Raw genomic sequence first — 20,554 nt, 5'->3', positions numbered from 1 at the left:
GGCAGAATGTTAGACACAAGAAAAATTTTGAATTTTGAGATGACAAAATACGTGATTTACAGCTTTAATAATTTGAAGAAAATAAGCTAATGTAATTCGTCGTTTTTTGCATTTTATTGCTAGCTTTCTTGACATTTCCTTGGGTTTTTAATGTTCTTTATGTATTGAAGGCAATAAATAAGCATAATAATGATTTAAACAATATTCTTGATGATTTTTTTGGAAGTAATTCAGGAATACATCCTTTTTGCCTATATCTTCCAGAATTTTAAATTAAAATAAAAAATCGTCCAATATGTCAAATGAAACCAACCTTAGAAAAGTCATTATTTATTTAACAGTCAGTCGATTAAGTCAATAATATATGTTTTAAACAAAATATGTTTACTTTCAACTTTATTCCAATTTAACATGTTTGGAGTTGGAAGGAGTTTAACTCAAGTGCATAACCATCGGCAAACAAACAAAAATGTTGACATACTTTTAGTTTTGTAAATGTTAATTCATTCACTCCGACCAATGTAATATAAAAAGCTGTGCAAATAGTGTAGCCGCAATGACGATATTGTTTTTCAGTTGAAATTAAAAGCAGCTACCTCGGTGTATTTTCAGCTATTTAATTTGTCCTTATTTATACGAAAATGTTCTGCCCAACTAGTTCGGCTGTTGGTTACAGCCCTATAGAAGGAATCATGAGTTAAAATTAGAGTTTGTTAATAAATTTCAAATCAATATTAGTTATTTTAAAGCAACATGGTGAATTATTACGCCCTTTACAATTTACTAACAAACTTTATGATCGCAGCCCATGAATGAGGGCTGTAGCCAGCAGCAACTAGTTGATGTAGAAATAGGAAAAACAAACCGCTCGCCATACACCGAAGAATCTATATTTAATTTCAAATGAATTAATTGCGACAACCTTGCGCATTTCAGCCTTCATTGCCGTCTATCAAAAATTGATAATATTGTTTTTAATTAATCAGTGTGTTTCAAAATTGTATCATTTGATAAAAATTAATATCATTCCCAGCGTAGGCAGTTGTTTTTACTCAAATATATTTCAAACTTGATAAAAAAAATATCTACCTAAAATGCAGAGAACATGATTAATAAGGCAGCACAGTCAAATTGTTTTTTATTTCGTTTTGGCCTGCAAAAATTTTATAAATCAACCGATTTATAGTCACGAAAAATTATACATCAGTCTTGTATGTCTAGGTAAATTCTTCTAAAATCGAAAAAATCCATCGAAACGGTTGGAAAATTTCTGAATTTTCTTATATTTTATAAGTATTTTCAAGTCACTTGATTGCGTCTGTTTTTCTTTCAGCTTAGCTTTTTGCCATGCCCTGAAGTATTGTAGAGAGAAAATGGAATATCTGCTACTCACAGACACAGCCCCAATTTTTTTTTTTAATTTACATGAAGTCACTTTGTTATTGATTTACACTACCCACTAACAAGCGCGAATCTTATCTGAATGAGTTCTATTAAATGAGATTTGTAGTCCAATTTATTTTTAAACTTTCATACTTTTCATTTCAAAATAACTCGATCGTCTCGTTAGTTTTAAAGCCTTTTTTAAAATTTTATTAACGCGCTTGCCTTATGCCGATGCATCTAAAACAATTTATACCTTGGACGTAATGCGATTGAATACCCAGGGATTTAAATTCCCGAAAACTGTCTAGCCCATTCATGCAGCCGAAATAAATAAAATTAACAAATCCTATGAAACTAGGCCAAATTTTCGAGACTTAATAAAAAAAAAACAGACCACTTCAAAGCCCAGAGACTGACCGTTTTTGTGCTTGTGGCAGACGAGACACCACCAGCGGGCCATCCACTCGGCGCCGACGTCGGCGCCGCCGTTGTTGTTGTCGGCAGTAGACGCAGACATGCACCTGTTGCCGCCCCCGACGCCGCAGCCTGCGACCGCCTCCAAGCAGCCTCGCCCGCCGACTGCCTCGCCGCTCACCGGCCCCACGGTCCGCCCCCGCAACCTCCACGCCCATGCGCACGCACCCTTCGCAAAGGGTCGCCCCTTTTGCCTCTAAATTACGAAATTCGCCAAGTTCTGCGCTATAGTTTGGCCCTTTAACGTGCCGAAAATATTTATCTTTTTAAATGATGAGAAGAAACATAATTATGAACTCGATATTTTGTGCAGTTAATTGCCTAATTATTTTTTTAAAGTTTAACATGCAAATTAATTAATAAATGAAAAATTTCACGTGCCTAATTCAAGTTTTCAATATTTGGAGTGCATTTGGAGTGAAATTCTGTTGCTCATATTTTGGCAAAATCTAATTTTCGGATCGGTTTAGGAGCTCCTACCTTTTTTGCTTTTGATGCTCCTGCGAAAGCTTCTTAGAATGCTGGGAGGCATTTTCCGGCCGGCGTTTGTCCCGAGACTGCGGCCAAGAACGCACGAATGCGTAATCAGGGCGCCAGCCAGGTGGTGATAAAGTCCGTGTCAACGACCGTCGTCGTTTCGCAAGGGAACGAGCGGCGCTGGAAATCGGACACCGCGCCGACGGGTTCCGTCATCGATACATTCCCCACGATTGCATTCACGCAAAAAACAGTCAAAGATTCTCAGTTGTCACCGCAAATTTTCATAATCATGTGATGTGCGTTTTAATTTTTCTCTTGGAAAATATGACACAGAAATGATGTTTTCATTTGAACATTACTAATTCAAAATCTATTCATCGGTTGCTTGATAATATGTATTTTAATAAATACTGATAATTACGGTGACCTCGTTAATAATTATATTATTGGAGAATTTCGTCCCCTCAAAATTCGCTAGCTTTGTCGTCTTATCATCCCTCGTCAGCAAAGATATCCGAATTGGGTAAAATACAAACATGTATCTATGACGGTATGGTTAATACTTCTTAATTGTTTAGATCCGCGAGTTTATTAATTTGGTAAGAAGTGCTTTCAACCTCGGCTTTTATTTAATTGGTACTCTCGCCGTTCAAGGCTTAAAGGCATGCATTTTAATATGGTTAAAAGGCTAATTTCGGCCAGGGCTAACCTGAAATGATGCCATCCATCTGCTGCAGCGCCGCTTCCAGCATCTTGCTCGCGTCTGTCAGTGGACTTGTGGCTGAAGTGGCTCGCGCCTCGTCCACCTTCCCCATTTTGAAGCCTGAAACCTGAAAAATGAAATATTTTACTCAAAAAAAGATGCGAAAGCTATAATTAATTTTTTGTAAATTGAATAAAATTAGTGACACTTAAAATTTCCTGCATTTTTGCTTAATTTTCTGCATAAAACTCTTCAATCAAAGTAAAAAATACAATATAGGATCTGTTTATTGGCTGAAAATGATATTGATAAATTATTTTGATTTAAAATAATGTGAACTATTAGAAAACACACAACATTAAAATACGTAAAAATCTGTAATAATTCAAATTAAACATCAGAATTATTTGCTATTAAATGAAAATCTATAGAATTATAAAAGGTTTAAGACAACAAAATAAAATTGATTTTTTTGTAGCTAGAAATTAAAAGTTCTCTTTGATAGCATTAAAAAAGGAGATGAAAATTGAAGCAGAATACTGTTTGTCCGTCGTGATACTATTTTCCACCGCTTTTATCAGTGACAACTCTGTTTAACTTATCAACCCTGCCATCTCACGGTAAGAACATTCATAATAATGGTATTTTATTATTTATTATACTTCCTCCTGACCACTTTTTGAATGAAGAAATGAAGATTACAGTGCTGTGTTCTTTAAGAGGGGAGAGGTCATGATTTTGAAATAATGATTTTTTTATTTGTTCATAGGGAATTTCAGTTGTTATCATAATTATCTTAAAATAGTATTAAAACTTCTAAAGCTATTTTAAATATATATACAATTATTTAAATTATTTATGGTTCTCAATTTAATAAATGTGAAAAATAGTTAGAACCAGTACCGTAATAAAATAGGATGAGTCGCGAGGAATTTCCCTTAAACATGTCTGTTTTGCTAAAAAATTATCTTGGCATTATTTGCATTTTTCTATTATGGTAAAATTAAACTTTTCTTAAGTTTTCGCCACCCATATATTTCATAATATCTGAAGTGGCGAGATGATTAACCCGGCGGAAACTGTAATTTGTCCATTAGTTAACCCTTCTGCTTCACCCTGGTTGAAGTATACAATAGAATAGTGCTATTTTTGCCTAAATGCGGCTCGCGAGATGAATGGAGTCGGTGCAACAGGTGGTAACCGCCCGATTGCCGGCGCTCACCGCATTTAGCGGGCGGAAATCGCGGCTGGAAGTGCGCGCCGGAAGTCTAAATCATCCGATTAATAAATCAGCCGTGAGACAATCTCCTGATTGAGTCGTGCGTGTCCCCGCGGGGGAGGAAACGGCCCCCTCGGCGGGCCGCCTCACGCCTAAATGGACGCAGTGGGCCGTGGGGACGCATGCTCGCAGAATTAATGGTTGATTTCTGTTTACCGGGCTGGACGAGGAAGGAGCTCAGGGTGGTCGGGGTCGCACTAAAATACGGGACACTCGACGCACAGCCCACCCGAACAAACACAACGCAAGCTGCGACTGACAGCAGCAGCAGCACGCCGAGCAGACGGTCACATACTGACTCTGCCGGGGCCATCTATGGCACCCGGGCCGTCACGTATTATTCTCTCAATCTAATCTACATACATACATCATACGTACTCTTGGCCAAATTCGAGTAGGGTTCTTATTATGTTCAGAGTTGCGCGGATTATTAGCAGACTGACGCGCGTTGCGTTCGCCCTGGCCCTGCGCGGTCCCTGTCTTTTCCCGTGTTTAATAAGTTTTCGTTTGCAACTCCGTGTCCGCATTACTGAAGCCATCAGCGTCTCAATTGGTGTCAAACGAAAGCGCACGAGTTGATATATCTATATACAACATACATATATATGTAATAAGTCGAAATCGTGACTGCGTAAAATAAAACAACCGAGAAATTCGCATTCGAAAAGTGCCTCTTTAGTCTGGGAAGAAAGCTACAGCTTGGGCAGACGACAGTAGAGACATCTGCTCATATCCAGCAAGAACAGTGAAGCAGTGGGCTAAGGACGGTATAACTAGGACTGGCGGACACCGCCAGTCCTAGTTATACCGTCCTTACAGTGGGCAGTTCGAGCAGTCACGTGACACAATCCCGCCATCTCATTGGCTAACAGCAGGCACTGCTTGGAGGAAGTGGAAGTGGAAGGGACTTCGGAGAAGCGGGAGAAGCCAATAAGACTATAATATATATAATTATGCGTTGATAGCTTTCTCCAGCGTTGAATTTCAGTGAATGTCTTCGAATTGAAATTATTTTCAATCAGAGTTTACACATGCAAAATTCTCTTAAAATGAAAGGTACTAACAAAGCCAACCACTAACAGCCCGCGTTGGATGAGGGCCTGGTTGATCACATTGCACAGCGGGCTGGCGTTGCCAGATCGTAGGACAGCACGCGGTTATAGTGTCAGGTCAGGGCAGCAAACTTCGGCCAGAGTTGCAACGCCGCCGCCGCGCAGTATCCTTTCGGCCCTTTCGCTGCAGATGCGCGCGGAAATGGAAATCTCTTGTACGCTAATCTTTCATTATAGAATCGGTCCGTGTAACATTAAAAAATAATGAGTGTTTGATTTACTATAAAAACGTTAATTTTGTTCTGATTTCATCAACAATAATAGTCGTTTTCCATGGTAAATTTAATCTTCACCCGATTCTTTTGAGCAATGTTTCTCGATTTTTTTTAAATAACTTGCGGTGTCATGAACCACTCTATAGAACTACGCGTCCCGGCGTCCCTGTCCCTATACCATCCAATGCTAATGGGCGAGTCGGAAAGCTTCCAAATCCTAATGGATCCGTCATTGAAATACACGCTGCTTTCTTGACTTTAAATATTTGTAAAATAATAAATATGACTTGTTTGGAGAAATAAAAACGAATTGAGACACGAGTAAATTCCGCTAGCAATCGACCCCCAAACATCGCTCAGATTCTCACATTGCAACGTGCACGCAAACGCATTAAAAATGGAAGTTTATTTTTGAAAAATAGTTATTTTATTGATGCAAAGCTTGCATTATAATCAGTATATTATATGAGAGTTTGACTATGGCTACACAAAAATACACATTTCGCAGTGATAGCATTAATGGAAGAGATAAAATTTAGTGAAAAAGCCAAAAGAAGTGTTTTAACTTATATTTATGATCTATATAATATGTATTGCATCAGGATTTCCAATAAATTATAATTTCCGAAGACAAACGTAATAATTATTATAAGTTATAGTATCACTCTAAAATACACATATTATTCGTATTAAAGCTCATGGTCTGGAAAAATTGGAGATGCATCGGTCGGTGAAGCGTCTCAAAGTGAACAAAACACAGCCGACCGATAGACATAGTCTTTTTATGCTTTGGAAATGTGGTACACAAATTCGAATCCTGCGCTTCAACATCCAAGAGGTGCACAACAATTTGGAAACTCATAAAAGAGACGTTGATCTTCACAGAGAGTCTTGCCATAAAAATTTTCATGAATTTTCTCACAGAATAAAACGATTGCCGATTTGTTCAGGTCAGGTCTACACACTGGAAATGCTTTCGAACGTAGGCTCTGGTCAAATGGTGGTAGAGATGACGGCGCTGACGCCACGCACCAGCACGGTTGGCGGCAAGCCCTGCGTCAGTTCAGTCAGCAGGTTCAGATAAGCCTCTGCGTCCGCGCTCTCGCCATGTACTAACTCTGGGGGACTCGGCAGGTAAACGAAGATGGCCGCGCTGTTGTCCGAACGCTGCCGAATCAGGTGGTTAATCCTGTGGCAGAGAGCAAAAAGGTCAAGAGTGAGATAAACAAACTCCTGCCGTTTATTTAACTAGCTGAACTAGGCTTTTGCTCATACCTCAAATAGTTCCTTACCAAACTAAAAAATACTGAAGATAAAAAGGTTATCATTCTTAAATTATTAAATTTGGTATGATGTAGAATCTCAATTAATTATAAATATTATAGCTTAGGTATGAGATAAAAATTGATGAAGTTGGACGGTGAAATTACCCCTGCATATGCTGAACAGTGGGGAGCGGCGTTGGACCTTGCTGGGCCTCGCTGGGGATCTCCCAAGACACCTTGTGCAGCTGGGCGGTGATGCGAAGCTGCTGCAGCTGATACTGCATCTTCCTTTCCATCTGGTTCAGGTCGGGCTCGATCTGCACCTCCTCAACCTGAGATCCTGAAAGAAAACAGCATTAAATTTAACTACTGGACGCAAATCTTACGGTTGGCTCTGCTAAAAATTACAAAAAGCTCATCTACTAAGTCTGAAAATTCTCCAAAATGAAACTTTTTAAATTTTAAAATATGTAAAAATTCCCACCAGAGGCCATGCTGTCCCGTGGAGAGCACATCATCACTCGTAGCTTCAGTTTCTTCCAGCTCGGTGTCTGGAAAAATTTAAACAAATCAGAATTTTTTATTTGTGTTCCTTAATTTGGCATAAAACGTAACAAACGTGAGAGATACACAGCAACCAATAATTGATTCACTGACTGACGAGTGAACATAAACAGTACAATTGTGGGTGGAGCGAACGATCAGCCAAAAATACGTGGCACAACTTACCATGTTGATGATGCAGGCAAGCTGGAGCATGAAGAGGCTGCTGGCGTCAAAGGGGTCGACCTCAGAGGGGTTGAAGAAGTTGATCGGCCAGACGTCAATGTAGCGGTAGGCGCTACTGGCCAGGCTTGACTTGTCCAGCGAGTGAAAATGCCTGCACAGCGCCACGTTCTTCTGCAGCTTGAGCGTGTCACAGATTATACCCACGTATTCGGACGGGCTAATCATGCGGTTGTCCTCGCTGCCGCGCATGTTGAACAGCGGCGCGCCGTGAGACGCAATGTTCCTGAACGCTTCACTCTGGTACGAAGAATCGGCGCTGAAACCCGGTTAAATTGAAATAATTCTTAAAGTGATTTTTTTTTGCTTGGAAGCAGCGGTTTTGAGAGTTGAAAATAAAGAATTGGTAATTTTTAATGAAGGAGTTATATTAAAATATTTTAGTTTTTAAATTACCTGGCGAGGAAATCTCTAGGCTGACTGCTATCATAGAAGCCCAAGACGATCGTGTTGGGCTTCATAGCGCCAAGACCAGACAAGCGCACCAAATGCCGCATTCCTTCACGCACTGACCGTGCCATCGTAAGTTCAACAAACGCTTTCACCTAAATGGGAATAATAATTAAGTTGTCTATGATTTTAAAAATTTACAACATTCTCCAAACCTCTAAGAATGATTAGTTTTTCAGATACAAAAAATTAGCGGATCAACTCGCAAGAAATTTATCAAATAGCTCAAAAGATTTTAGACAGGTGGCAAAAAATTGGGAAAAAATTGGCAGGAAAATTTCATCAGGGAGAAAGCAGATTTTAATTTAAGTAGGCAAACAAAAGAATTTGTTTAAACTACAACAAAATTAAATGAATAAAATTAAACTTAAACCACTTCCAGAGTCATTTAATTCCCTTTAACTGCGTTTTTCTTCATGTCATGTACCTTGAGATGGTCGATGAGGCTGAGCCAGTGATGCGTCTCCTCGAGGGCGGTGTCGTTCTCGCACTCCTCCAGAGTGCCAATCTTGACGTGGCCGAGCACATAGAGCCCAGACTTCTTGAGATCATTCACAAAGTCGATGAGCGGACAGGCGGAGCGTGGACTGCCCACGAGAAGCAGCATCTGCGGCCGCCAGAACTTGACGTGCGCCTTGCGCGAGTCGAGCAGTAGCAGGTACTTGCGCACCTGGTGGAAGATAAGCGCCTGCGAGATGGAGCCCCAGTTGGCTGCTTTGGCCGGTGAGAACAGGTGCAGTGCCACCACCAGCAACAGGCAAAGCGCCAGAGAACACGACGCGTACACAGGGTTGATTATGAACATCATGATCAGCGTGCCGATCAGACCGATCAGCGCCGTGTGCCACGTGAAGTACTTGAACGACGGCCTGGAATTAGAAAGTTTTTAATTAAAATTACCTTTATCCCCCTAAAGACAAGAGTTATGTTTAACTGCCCAAATTTAAAGTTCAATGAGTTTATAATTTTAAGATAAACCGCTCGCATTGTTAAGGAATTCTTAGGTGTGTCAACTGTCAAGAAGCAATGGGAGATAGCAAAAGGTGGTTAATTTAGTGACTCAAAATGCTCAAATAGCTCAACAGGCTGGTGGGAGGCGCCACTTGCTGGTTTTCGCACCTTTCCAGCGGATTTAGGGACAAATGTCTGGTATCAATGGAAATTTTTCGGTGCAGGGAGGCGAAAAGATGGCCACATTGGGCCCAAGCTTCTCTGCGGCCACTCGGGCCCTATGTTACCCGCTCAGCGCAGTTATTGGGACCCTGAGATGTGCTGAGCAGACGTTAAAAACTAACTACAGTGGAAATTCCAGAAATTCCTTAAGTTAGCATATATATTTAATTTTAATTTTCTCCAGCAACTTTGTTTCACTTCAAATTTTGGATACAAACCTAAATAATTGATAGCTTATTGCTGTTGTAAAATTCGTAAAATTAGCTTTCTTAATTTTTTAGATAAAACTACGCCTTCCTGCTAAATGCATGTACTTGAAGCCATTTAGTGACAAGAAGCAAAGGCAGGCATTTTTCACCTTTTTTTTACTATCACTTTACGTACCATTGGCTGGTATAAAAGGACGAAGGGAAACTAAAAACGTTGTGTGTCTAATTATGAGCCTTTATCAGCACAGCAAAACCAGCTTTCGAAATGCGGAATCACGAGTTAAAAAGATAAGCTATGGCTTTTGTTGTGTGGCAACATCAGAAATTAGAATTAAACTCGTTGCATTCTACAATAATCAGCAAAAAATAATGTAAAATTATAAATATTGGAATTAATTGAGATGCAATACATTGCCATAATTTCTTCCCAAAGTAAGAAATAACAAATTCTACGTTTCACAGCCTTGAATCAAAGGTCGAGGAGCTTATTAATCTTGCTATTTTCAAACACAGGACACAGGGCTTTAAAATTCGCTATAGACTTTACAGAGACAAAGAGGCATAAAGACACAATGTTTAAAATTAATTCAAGCAATTTTGTCAATAATTTGAATATCCAGTGACAATCAATCATTTGTTGGCAGCTAAGAAAAATTCATCACCCACCTGAAATTTGGAGCCGAAGCCAGCTCGAGCCCCAGACAGGCGAGGTTAGTGGCCAGGTATGAGAGCAGAAATAGCACTGAATTAATCTGGGCTATCAAGTTGAGCGAGCCGATCAGCAGGATCACCTGCACTGATGCCCAGGAAATAATGACCGCCACCACAGGGTTGTTGTGCCAGTTGCCTTTAACTACCACGTTCAACAACGAACCTGAAAGCGCCTTTAGTTAAAAATTTGGTTGTGAATTGAAGAGAGAATGTTACCAAACACGTTATCCTTGGCCAACGCCTCCAAAACTCTGCTGGATCCGATGAGATTGCTCAAACTGGCGGAAAAGGTTGCCATCAGGATGCCCATCACCACGAATGGAGGCCAAACGTTGATGGGCTGAATATTTAAATTAACTCTCTTAATAACTAGTCCGGCTGACGAGGTCTTTCCAAACAAAAAGGGTTGCTACATTAAATTCTCTCCGCACCTGCATGAAAATGTAGTTGTTCTGAAGCAGTTTAGGCGTGCAAGTGGCCGCGGTGAGCACACTGATGACCACGTAGCACACAAAAGTGAAAAACACCGCCGACAGGGTGCCTCTTGGGATGCTCTTTCCAGGTTCCCTGAGCTCACCTGTAAGTTAATCAGTGACTAAAACAATAAAACATGATTCATAAAAAGGAAACCAACCAGACATGTTGGCGCCGGCCATGATGCCAGTGACGCCAGAGAAGAGCACACCAAACACGGCGGCAAAGTTGGTGATCTCATCGCCAGGTACTGTGTAATCCTGCACGTACTGCGGCCACAGGTTGGATTGCAGGGTGGTCGCGTTCAGACCCGTGTAACTGGCCGTTTGGTTCCGGAAATGTTCATTTGCGTCTGGAAGTTCAATCTGCGAACAAAGACAATGAATTTTGGAAAAAATTTACATTTATAAAACTCCAAACAAAAGATATACCTCAGCGTGGCCCTTGACCAAAAAGCTGATGATGCTGGAAAAGACGCAAACACAGACGACGCCCAGAACTGCGACGCTGGTCTTGGCGAAGAGGCCAGCGCCGACCATGCACACGCAAAGGTTGAACAGGTTGAGCACCGAGCAGTAGAGAAAGCGCCACCAGCGGCCATCTGGGATGCCCACGCTATCCGCACCGACCAGATACCCTGAGGAAGAGAATGTTTAGCAATGATTACATTGAGGGTGGAAGGGGCAAACCTCCAGGAGCAAAGTTGTCCACGAAGCCTTCAATGCAACCAGTGAGGTAAAGGGCACTGCTCACGATATTAGCCACGAAAAACAAAGTTCCAATCGAGCCTCCAAACTCGGGGCCCAGCGTTCGACTGATCATGACTGTTTACACGGTCAAGGAAGCGTAAAAACAATATTTATATATATTCTGATAATTTTTAAGACCATTAATGTTGCGTTAATTTAATTTAAATTCCACCAGGGGATTAAACAGCAGGTTTTCTTTTTTTTAAATTTGTAGGCAATATTTTTTGTAGTTTTTCAAGCCACCGTTATTAGCTTCTTTTTAGTGACTTTAATCCCTCAAATTAGTCATCAGAAAAGGATACAATAAGCGCCTCCGCCTTCAACAGCTCCATTGGTGGAAACTGCGCAAACTGACGCGACGGTGAACACCAGAATACAGTAAGCAATTAGAAACTGCAGCAGTGTCGTCAGCAGTCCCGCGTTTCCAACGATGAATCCTGCAATGCAGTATGATCCTCATAAGTTCATTCACATACCGAAATTCCATAATTTTTCAGTTATAATAAATATATAAAAAATTGTATCTCTGACTCATCTGCCTTGACGGAAGCACTGATAACATAAACCGAAAACGGAAGTAGATTTTAGCACTGACCAACTCGGAGGAAGAGGAGCGCGCTGAACATGGACAATGCGACCGGGCTGAAGACCCCAGCGAAGGTGCCGAGCGTGTTTGCCTCGTTGGGCGTCTCAAACATGCCCTGGAAACTTGATAACAAACCCCTTTGCCGGATAAGGGGATATTTCTCACTGCGCGGCTCCCCGAAGCCCGATGCATTGTTCGTCGAATTGGTGGAGCCGACCTCAGGTGCAAGCATCGCTCAGTTTGAGTTCTAAGTTGCAAGACGCGACCTGCAAAAGTGAAAATTGTTACACAAACAGTGCCAAAGGAAACGCGAGTCACCCGAGCAGAGCGGAGAAAACGCAACCGTCCAGCCGAGTCGAAACTTGCAAATTGTTTTATTCCGTGATGATAATAATTTGTCAATTTATTAATATATAAATCCATGTGAAACTAGATTAAAAGCTTACTGAGAGGAATACTAAGCGAGATTCTTCGTCATCGGAGAGAAGCAGTGCAGCATTATTCTTTTGGTGTTTACACCCACTGATGACGAACGGCGAACCTCCAAAATTTGACAGCGAATTCAGCGTTGAGCGTGAGCGTGAGCGTATTCCTTCTCCAGCTGACAATGAGTCACGGTTCACGGAGACGGAGGGGGTGGTGTGTAAGCAACAGAGTAGAAGGGGAAAATAATGACAACCCTGGATTACTCAAATTTTTCAAAGTAAAGCGTGTATTTTGCACCTAAAACAATTGATTGATTTAGGATATACTTTAGTACAAATGAAAGTTCTAGAAATAATTAATGAAATATTAAGAACACTCGTAGCCTTTGTCAAAACCGTCAAAACCATCTTCTAAAAAGGCATAGTTCAAAATTCAAACGCAGGCTCTTTATCAAAGCAAAACTATGGAAGTGGGGGAGGCGCTGTTGTCGCCTTTTAAATGTATTTTTATTTTGTATGGTCGGCACTGTCGGCAGCTACAGCATCAAGGGCAGTTCTCTTGAAGGTTGTTGCCCCACTTTGTTTACAACCATAGCTGACAATTTTCGCAGTTCCCCCGACAACCACGTGGCAAATTGGATAAGGCTGCCCATTTACGAGCTCCGACACCAGCAGTAGTTATTTGGTTTATCAACGACAACGGAAGGTTGGATAATCGGGCAAAAAATCTTAATTTTTCTCATAGCTTTGGGGTTTTTTTTTCAGGGAATCTTGACAAGATTGAAAGATGCGTCAGTTGAAGGGAAAAGTGAAGGAGACGAACAAGCAGAAGAAAGAGCGCAAGAAGGAGTTCATTGAGAACAAGGAAAAGGTTTTCACTGTGGTGGTGCCCGTCATCGCCGGTCTGTTCATGCTGCTCGTCGCCTTCGTGTATTTCAAGACTAGGCCCCGGGTGGAGGTGGTGATGGATTCGTAATGCACATCTTTTGTCATGGGGGAAATTGGATATCTACTGCGATATAAAGACTAAATTTTAATTTTCTTGTTAATCAACACGTCGTGTATTGTGTTGTTATTAATTTATGAATTTTATTACGTTTGCTAAACACATAATGTTATGTGATTAATTTGGATCTATGTATATTTATCTTAAATTCTTAAATTTCCATTGATGTGAGTACATATATTTGTAAACAATGGACGGATAAAGGATAATTCTTTTGCACAGCAAAAATAATAAAATCTAGTTTTTTCTGCAAGATAACAGCCTTTCCATTCTAAATTAGATATCAATAGGAATAGATTTTATAATTTGCAACGAGTAGAACTTTCTTATGAAGGTGAGTGATAAAGCCGAAGAAGCAGAGTGGGCAAAATGGACTTCATTATTATCATAAAATATATAGAAACTTAACTGAAAAAAATAAGGTAAAAAGCAAAAATTTACATTTTTTCTTGTCGTTTTAAAAATAAAAGGTTTTATATTTTAGCATTTTTTTATAATTTTGGTCATGAGAGTAGCTCTCGTTCTTATTAAAAAGCACCCCCTTCTCCCTTCCTTTCCACTCCACTTCTCACCCAGCCCCAGGTTGAGTCAGTCAGTTGTTAGCCACCAGGGGAATCGTAGAAGATACGGCCCGCAGGCCGCCATATTTAAAAATCCAGTTTCTCTATGGGTTCCTGCCATGAGAAATTTAAAGCTCCCGCTCCGGTACAGCCAGGTACAGCTGATCCTCCATAGTTGCTGACATTAGACACCAGACTGTTTTTTGTGGGCTGGACGGTAAACACAGACGTGGAGATGTAAAACTGACGGAAATAATTTGGAATAAGGGCTGCTATACATTGCGGTTGGAAATTTCAATGAGTCCAGGCTATGACCTCACTGCCTAAAGGTTCGTAAAGAGGCTGAAGTAATGTATTAATTTTTGATCGGTCATTTTATTTTAAATGTCATGTGACCTATCCATATGATGTGGTTGAGTGATAAGCGTTTGCTTTAGACGTCGGCGAAATCTGGTCGAGACTGTTTGATCACAGGCCTTTCGTGCAAGGAGAGGTGAAATTCTTCCTGAAGGAGTTCGAGGTAAACCAGCCAATTAATGCGATGGAACGGAACTGGAACCTAAATGGACGGATTCGGAATTTGATTTATAATTATTAGCTCTCCGGTTTCCATTTCGGTTCCGGTGTTTCCAAGCCATGACGTTGAATTTCTACTCTTGGTGTGGTCGAGATTTAATGCGTATTTAGGTTCCGGGCCCCTGAGCAGGTTCACTTTCCCATTCCGAGTGTGTGTAACAGTCGAGCAAAACTTTGCAGCTGTGCGTTTGAATTCGGTTGATAGCGAAAAAAATGGGTTTCCTGGAGGACAGTTGCATCATCCTGATCTCGCAAGTGGGCTTCTTCGTCGGCGGCTGGGTGTTCTTCGTGAAAAAACTGTTCCGCGACTACGAAGTGCACCACGCGCTGGTGCAGTTGCTCTTCTCGGCCACCTTCTCGCTGTCGTGCACGCTGTTCGAGCTGATCATCTTCGAGATCGTCGGTTTCCTCGATCAGAGCACGCGTTACTTCCAGTGGCACTTCGTGCTCTACCTCATCCTCTTCATGACCATCGTGCTGGTGCCCTTCTACATAGGCTACTTCATCGTGCGTAGCATCAGCTTCGTCAGGGACCGATGGGTGCGGCCGCTCACCATCATCGTGTGGCTCGCGTTCAGCTACTTCTTCTGGCGCCTCGGCGACCCCTTCCCGCTGCTCAGCCCCAGCAAAGGCCTCTTCTCCATCGAGCAGGCCATCAGCAGGGTTGGCGTCATCGGTGTCACCATCATGGCCGTGCTGTCCGGCTTTGGCGCCGTCAACTACCCCTACACCTCCATGGCCTACTTCATGCGCAAGGTGCTAATTTAACTGATTTCTCAAAATAATTTACTAGCAGATTTGTTATAAGAAACGAATTTAAATAATATTTTATGCAACAGTATAGCTTTGAAAATAATAAAATTTCCAATTTGATTTACAAAAGAAATTAATCTCGCACGATATTAAAACAATTTTGAGAGTTTAAACACTTAAAATAAAAATTGTTTAAAATTGAAAAATAATTAAACCCATTCTTCTTAATTTTTTAAATTAATGCTAATTATTTTGAAATAATAAAGAAATCTAATGAAATTCCATTATGAAGGTGCAAGACTCAGACGTTCAGTCGCTCGAGCGAAAGCTCCTGCAGACCATGGACATGATCTTGGCCAAGAAAAAGCGCATCGCCCTGGCCAGCAAGCGGCCTGCAGTGGCTCCTGGCACCACTGGTGGCGCATCCGGTCTTTGGGGCCTGTTCCGATCTTCAGTGTCAGCCCCAACGGAGAATGTGCGGCAGCTGCAATCCGAGGCAAGGGGCCTTGAGGAGCTCAGCAGGCAGCTCTTCCTCGAGCTGCACAGCATGCGCAACATGCAGGAGCGCGTCGAGTGGGCCAAGACCTGGCAGGGCAAGTATGTGTCCTCTGATACATTATTTTTTTCTCTTTGGAAGCGCCTGGATAATTAAATTACTTGTTTGGCATTTTGTCAACGAATGGTTCGCTTCATTACTGGCTTGATTTCAGGTACTTCAACCTGCTAGGCTACTTCTTCTCCCTGTACTGCACATGGAAGATCTTCATCTCGACGATCAACATCGTGTTCGACCGCGTGGGCAAGAAAGACCCAGTGACCCGTGGCCTTGAAATCGCTGTGCACTGGCTGGGCTTGGATGTGGACGTGGCCTTCTGGTCGCAGCACGTGTCCTTCCTACTGGTCGGCTGCATTGTGGTCACCTCGATCCGCGGGCTGCTGCTGACGCTGACCAAGTTCTTCTATGCCATCTCGAGCAGCAAGTCGTCCAACGTGATTGTGCTGTTGCTTGCACAGATCATGGGCATGTACTTTGTCTCTTCTGTGCTGCTGATGCGCATGAACATGCCGGCCGAGTACCGCACCATCATCACGCAGGTGCTCGGTGACCTGCAGTTCAACTTCTACCACCGTTGGTTTGACGTCATCTTCCTCGTCAGCGCCCTCTCCTCCATCTGCTTCCTCTACTTCGCCCACAAGCAGGTCGCCACCGACGACGCCGACGCCACCTTCCACGCCAATTGATGCCGTTCAGCAAGCACTGAAAAAATTCACTGCTGATCTTTTGATGACCATTTACACAAAGCAAAAGTGTGTGATTAAAACATAATTGTTATTTTTTTTATAAAACCGAATATTCCTGTAACTCTAATTAAAAATTTTCACGCAACAAAATGTGCGGGACTCGAGTGTTTTTGTGGTGCATGCCTTGATCTTTGCCCTGAACTGGAAGCACGCGCGCGACTTCTGACACTCGTGGTGGCTTGTTCGCAGGGACGATGATCGGGCTGTCGGACGTGCACTACTTCCCGCTGCCCTCGCAGGGCAACGTGTACTCGCTGGCGACGGTGGAGGGCGTGGGTGGCGCGCGGCGCCTGCTGGTGGCGTCGCTGCGGCGCAAGGTTTTCTCGCTGGAGCTGCAGAGTCTGCCGGGCGAGCAGTGCCAGGCCTCGGTCAAAGAGGTACCGTTCACCTACATCCCGAACGGCGCCGAGATCATCGCCCTGGACGCGTTCCACACGCAGGCCGACGACCTGGTGGTCGGCATCACGATCGTCAAGCCAGCGATGGCCGGCCGGCCCACGCCCAGCCAGACCTTCCTCAACGTCTACTCGGAATGGGGCGAGGCGGGCGACTCGCTGCTCGACAGCGTCGCCCAGAACTGCTTCTCGCTCGAGCTGTCGTTCGCACCGTACCACCTGTTCCACACACCGCTTCCCGCCAGCCGCGAGATCGTGTGGCTGCTCTCTGGCGGTGACGAGCAGATCCATCTGTTCCGCGAGGACAAGCTCAACCACTGCTACCAGGAGGAGCCGCTGCAGCCGCTCTTCCCAGAGCTGTATGAGCTCTCTTGCGGTGTCGTCCTCTGGATTGACGTCGTCTACTCGCTTGAGCAGGACAGACGCATCACAGCGCTCGCCTGCGAGTCAGGTTGCCTCCTCCTCACTCAGGTGCGACAGCATAAAAATTATTTTAATTAATTGTGATGAAATGCATATCTATGATGTCTGCTCCTTGATTTAAAGACGATTGATACCGCAAAATCCCGGAAAATTGTTGTTTCCAATACATGAATTTTATTCATCATTTAAAATTCAGTTGAATCCAAAAGTAGAGTTAGCATGCTTTTCAAATGGTGAGGACTGTTTCCTTACTTGAAATCTGTCCATCCTGTCGCTATGTATCGATCCACTTTAGACGTTTTTTTTTTCAAATTTACTTAATGGAAAAAATTAAATCAGCAACTAACTTAATAAATGACTGATGTGCAGGTGGATGTAGCGTCCAACACAGTGCTCTCAACGCACACAAAAAATTACAGCGGTCCGCTGTCTTCGGTGCGGCTGTTCACGCTGGACAACGAGTCGCTGGATCTGGTGGTGACGAGCACGCTGTCCCCGTCGGTGGTGTACTCAAACGTGCTAAAGCAGGGCCTGTCCGAGTTCCACGGACTGCCGGAGAGCGGAAGCCATGACATCGCGCTGTGCGTGCTGCTGGCCGACGTGGACATGGACGGCCGGCTCGAAATCATGATCGGCACCTACGGCCAGGAGCTGCTCATATACAAGCAGTGCGAGCGCGTCAAGGAGTGGCATTTGCTGAAGCGCATGACGCTCGCAAACCCCATCTACTCGCTGCTCTACCTCGACCTCACGGCCGACGGCGTCAATGAGCTCGTCGCCCTCACTCTTAAAGGGGTCCACGTCATGCAGCACAATGTGGACCAGACTGTGCAGCTACTTAAGCAAAGACTTGACTGTGAATAGTGACCAAATAAAATGAAAACGTGAAAATAGTCGCAGTTTTTCACTACTCGTCTGTTTTGAAAATTGTTTTTAAAATGTATGAAAATACTTGGAATGTTAGAAATTGTAGGAAAATTTGATGTTTAAAGCCACACCATGAGTAATTTTAATTGTCTCGGTCCATGCAATCTTATATCAATGTGTTTACAGGAGAAAAGAGAAGACCGAGAAGTTGAGCGAATTTTCAAGGTTTTGGAGCAGGTTGCTGAGATAAAGGACTACCAGGTGGACAAGATCAAGAACTCAAGTGGCAACCAGTTGTCCATCCTCAACTCCAACCTTGAGGTGACGGTTGGCATGTGCGAGAGTATTCTCGAGAAAGGAGAAGAAGAGGAATCAGTTGTTAGTAAATTCATTTTTCTTAATATCTTATCCTAGCAAAATATTTTGAATTTAATAAACAAGAAACTTTGGGCCATTCTTCAGTGTTTTGAACCATTTTACAGGACGTTGCACTGTTGGTGAAGCGCGAGGGGCGCAAGGCTGAGTGGGAGGCGTTCATTCGTGATATGGGCGAGAAGTGCGCCCGAGTGGACAAAACTTTCAAAGAGCGAGAGGAAGAACTGAGCGACTACTACAGGCAACTGGAGCAGAAGCTGCACCTAACTGAAAACTGATAAACACGAAAATGATTACCACTGATTACACCCTGTTGCTGAAGCCGAGCGAAGCGCTGCTTGCTTTCATCAAGGAGCAGGCGGACGCCGCCGTCGAGCCTGTGCCCGAGATGATAAAGCAACTTACTTCAGGAAGCGAGGACAGGCTGTGCGCAGACGACTTTCCCTGGCTGCAGAAGCGAGCCAACGCAGCTGGCGTGTCCATCAAGAAGCTGGGTTTCACCATCGAGCTGCCTGAACCACAGCAGCAGCCGAGGAATCCACAGCTGGAGGCGCGTTGTCAGCGTCTTCGCAGGGAGCAGGAGGCCCGCGAATACCGCCAAATGACCAAGGTGAGTTGTCTTTATTATTACATAGCAATAATAATTTAGTGATAATATTGATTTATTTATATTATTTTTGTTTTTTCCGTCCTGTAATTTTTAATATTCCATTTCTTCAGAGCGTTGATGCGACAAGGCGGAAAGAGCCAGAGGAGAGCATAGCATTCCAGATGAAGCAGATCAACCGGCAACTGATTTGGGTTGGCCAATTCCTGTTGTCGGTCATCGCAGGCTTTGCTTTTGGCGTCATTGGCCTTGAACTCATCTTTGGCGAGCTTGAACTGGGCTTTCGGCTCCTTTGGGGCACCTTCTTCTCAGTCGTCATTGGTGTAGCCGAGATTTACTTCCTGCTGCGCCATCTGCACTTCTCAGAATTTGGCATTCCAGAGGAGCTTGGACCCAATAAGAAAGAACCAGATGGCAAGCCTCATCAAGACTAGATAGATTTTTTTGTATTAGGGGTGTAATGTCGTTTCAATTATAATCTGTTTTTAAAGTTGATCCCAACATCTTTTATTGACTTTAATTACCCTTCATGCACGAAATAAATAGCAATTAATTTTTAAAAATTAAGACGACTCCTCTCCTTCGCTTACACCCTGCTCCTCTGCACCTTCCTCAGTAGGCTCCTCCTCTTCGTCACTTCCTTCCTCATCGCCCTCGGTTTTGTACTCAAGACCAGGAATATCTTTCACCTTAACTTTTCTTGGCAGGATTTCTGTCAAGGACAAAAAATAAAGATAAATCCATCAGCTTCTATTTGTGGTTGTGTAGTGTATACCTCTAAGGAAATCGTATTCGTCGTCGGTCTGAATAACCTCAGCAACGTGGTTATAGCCAATATCCTTAAGTCCTTTTGAATCTTCACAAGCTCGTTGAGCCAATGTCTGAATAAACAACTCCTGCAAAATTTAATTTTGTGTTATAATTATATAATTCGACGGTGGGCTAACATACCGCTGCTTTAGCAATGAGAAAGAGAGAATCTTGTCCTATGTTTTCCACGTCTGGGGAACTCTTCATGATGGTCCTTATCCTCGAGATAGGCAGCTGAAGTCCTCCTTTGTAAACCTGTTTCGAATTAGCGTTCGCGGCCATTGTCAAATCGGAGAAAATACATAAGCGAGTCGGAATGATTCTTAATAAATTGTGTTTGCACGCCGATTCTCGTCACTTGGCGCGAGGACGGAACAGTTGTGTTTGTGTTTATAATTCGTCG

At 42.9% G+C, this 20,554-nt stretch overlaps 5 protein-coding genes across 7 annotated transcripts; 3 read left to right on the top strand and 2 right to left on the bottom strand.

Moving 5' to 3' along the window:
- Positions 1-6,053: 6,053 nt before the first annotated feature.
- Positions 6,054-12,653, bottom strand: LOC135935613 (solute carrier family 12 member 9). Its single transcript, XM_065478081.1, has 15 exons — positions 12,499-12,653; positions 12,062-12,318; positions 11,769-11,903; positions 11,407-11,541; positions 11,149-11,354; positions 10,878-11,082; positions 10,675-10,820; positions 10,460-10,583; positions 10,199-10,406; positions 8,578-9,019; positions 8,097-8,245; positions 7,644-7,959; positions 7,399-7,465; positions 7,080-7,254; positions 6,054-6,838 (listed from the first exon to the last, which is right to left on the bottom strand). The coding sequence occupies exons 2-15, from the start codon at positions 12,282-12,284 to the stop codon at positions 6,643-6,645; spliced, it is 2,727 nt and encodes a 908-aa protein (XP_065334153.1). The 5' UTR covers positions 12,285-12,318; positions 12,499-12,653; the 3' UTR covers positions 6,054-6,642.
- A 244-nt stretch (positions 12,654-12,897) lies between these two features.
- Positions 12,898-14,564, top strand: LOC135935622 (single-pass membrane and coiled-coil domain-containing protein 4 homolog). 2 transcript variants are annotated; one of them, XM_065478096.1, is made up of 4 exons: positions 12,898-13,042; positions 13,089-13,183; positions 13,243-14,372; positions 14,481-14,564. In XM_065478096.1, exon 3 carries the CDS (start codon positions 13,265-13,267, stop codon positions 13,451-13,453), a length of 189 nt encoding a protein of 62 aa, XP_065334168.1. In that variant the 5' UTR covers positions 12,898-13,042; positions 13,089-13,183; positions 13,243-13,264; the 3' UTR covers positions 13,454-14,372; positions 14,481-14,564. The 2 variants fall into 2 exon arrangements, with proteins under 2 accessions (XP_065334168.1, XP_065334167.1); XM_065478095.1 differs by having other exon boundaries at positions 12,996-13,183.
- GPHR (golgi pH regulator) lies at positions 14,476-18,385 on the top strand. 2 transcript variants are annotated; one of them, XM_065478084.1, is made up of 5 exons: positions 14,476-14,563; positions 14,800-15,375; positions 15,665-15,969; positions 16,083-16,680; positions 16,864-16,998. In XM_065478084.1, exons 2-4 carry the CDS (start codon positions 14,833-14,835, stop codon positions 16,612-16,614), a joined length of 1,380 nt encoding a protein of 459 aa, XP_065334156.1. In that variant the 5' UTR covers positions 14,476-14,563; positions 14,800-14,832; the 3' UTR covers positions 16,615-16,680; positions 16,864-16,998. The 2 variants fall into 2 exon arrangements, with proteins under 2 accessions (XP_065334156.1, XP_065334157.1); XM_065478085.1 differs by lacking the exons at positions 14,476-14,563; positions 14,800-15,375; positions 15,665-15,969 and adding an exon at positions 17,862-18,385 and having other exon boundaries at positions 16,551-16,680; positions 16,864-17,540.
- A 492-nt stretch (positions 18,386-18,877) lies between these two features.
- Positions 18,878-19,836, top strand: LOC135935620 (transmembrane protein 199). Its single transcript, XM_065478092.1, has 2 exons — positions 18,878-19,344; positions 19,455-19,836. Exons 1-2 carry the CDS (start codon positions 19,024-19,026, stop codon positions 19,773-19,775), a joined length of 642 nt encoding a protein of 213 aa, XP_065334164.1. The 5' UTR covers positions 18,878-19,023; the 3' UTR covers positions 19,776-19,836.
- Chrac-16 (chromatin accessibility complex protein 1) lies at positions 19,824-20,524 on the bottom strand. Its single transcript, XM_065478094.1, has 3 exons — positions 20,293-20,524; positions 20,117-20,237; positions 19,824-20,053 (listed from the first exon to the last, which is right to left on the bottom strand). The coding sequence occupies exons 1-3, from the start codon at positions 20,431-20,433 to the stop codon at positions 19,905-19,907; spliced, it is 411 nt and encodes a 136-aa protein (XP_065334166.1). The 5' UTR covers positions 20,434-20,524; the 3' UTR covers positions 19,824-19,904.
- Between the last annotated feature and the right edge of the window lie 30 nt (positions 20,525-20,554).

This window comes from Cloeon dipterum, chromosome 2 (genome assembly GCF_949628265.1).
Source record: "Cloeon dipterum chromosome 2, ieCloDipt1.1, whole genome shotgun sequence".
NCBI lineage: Eukaryota > Metazoa > Arthropoda > Insecta > Ephemeroptera > Baetidae > Cloeon > Cloeon dipterum.
This window is presented reverse-complemented; position numbering and strand designations above follow the sequence as displayed.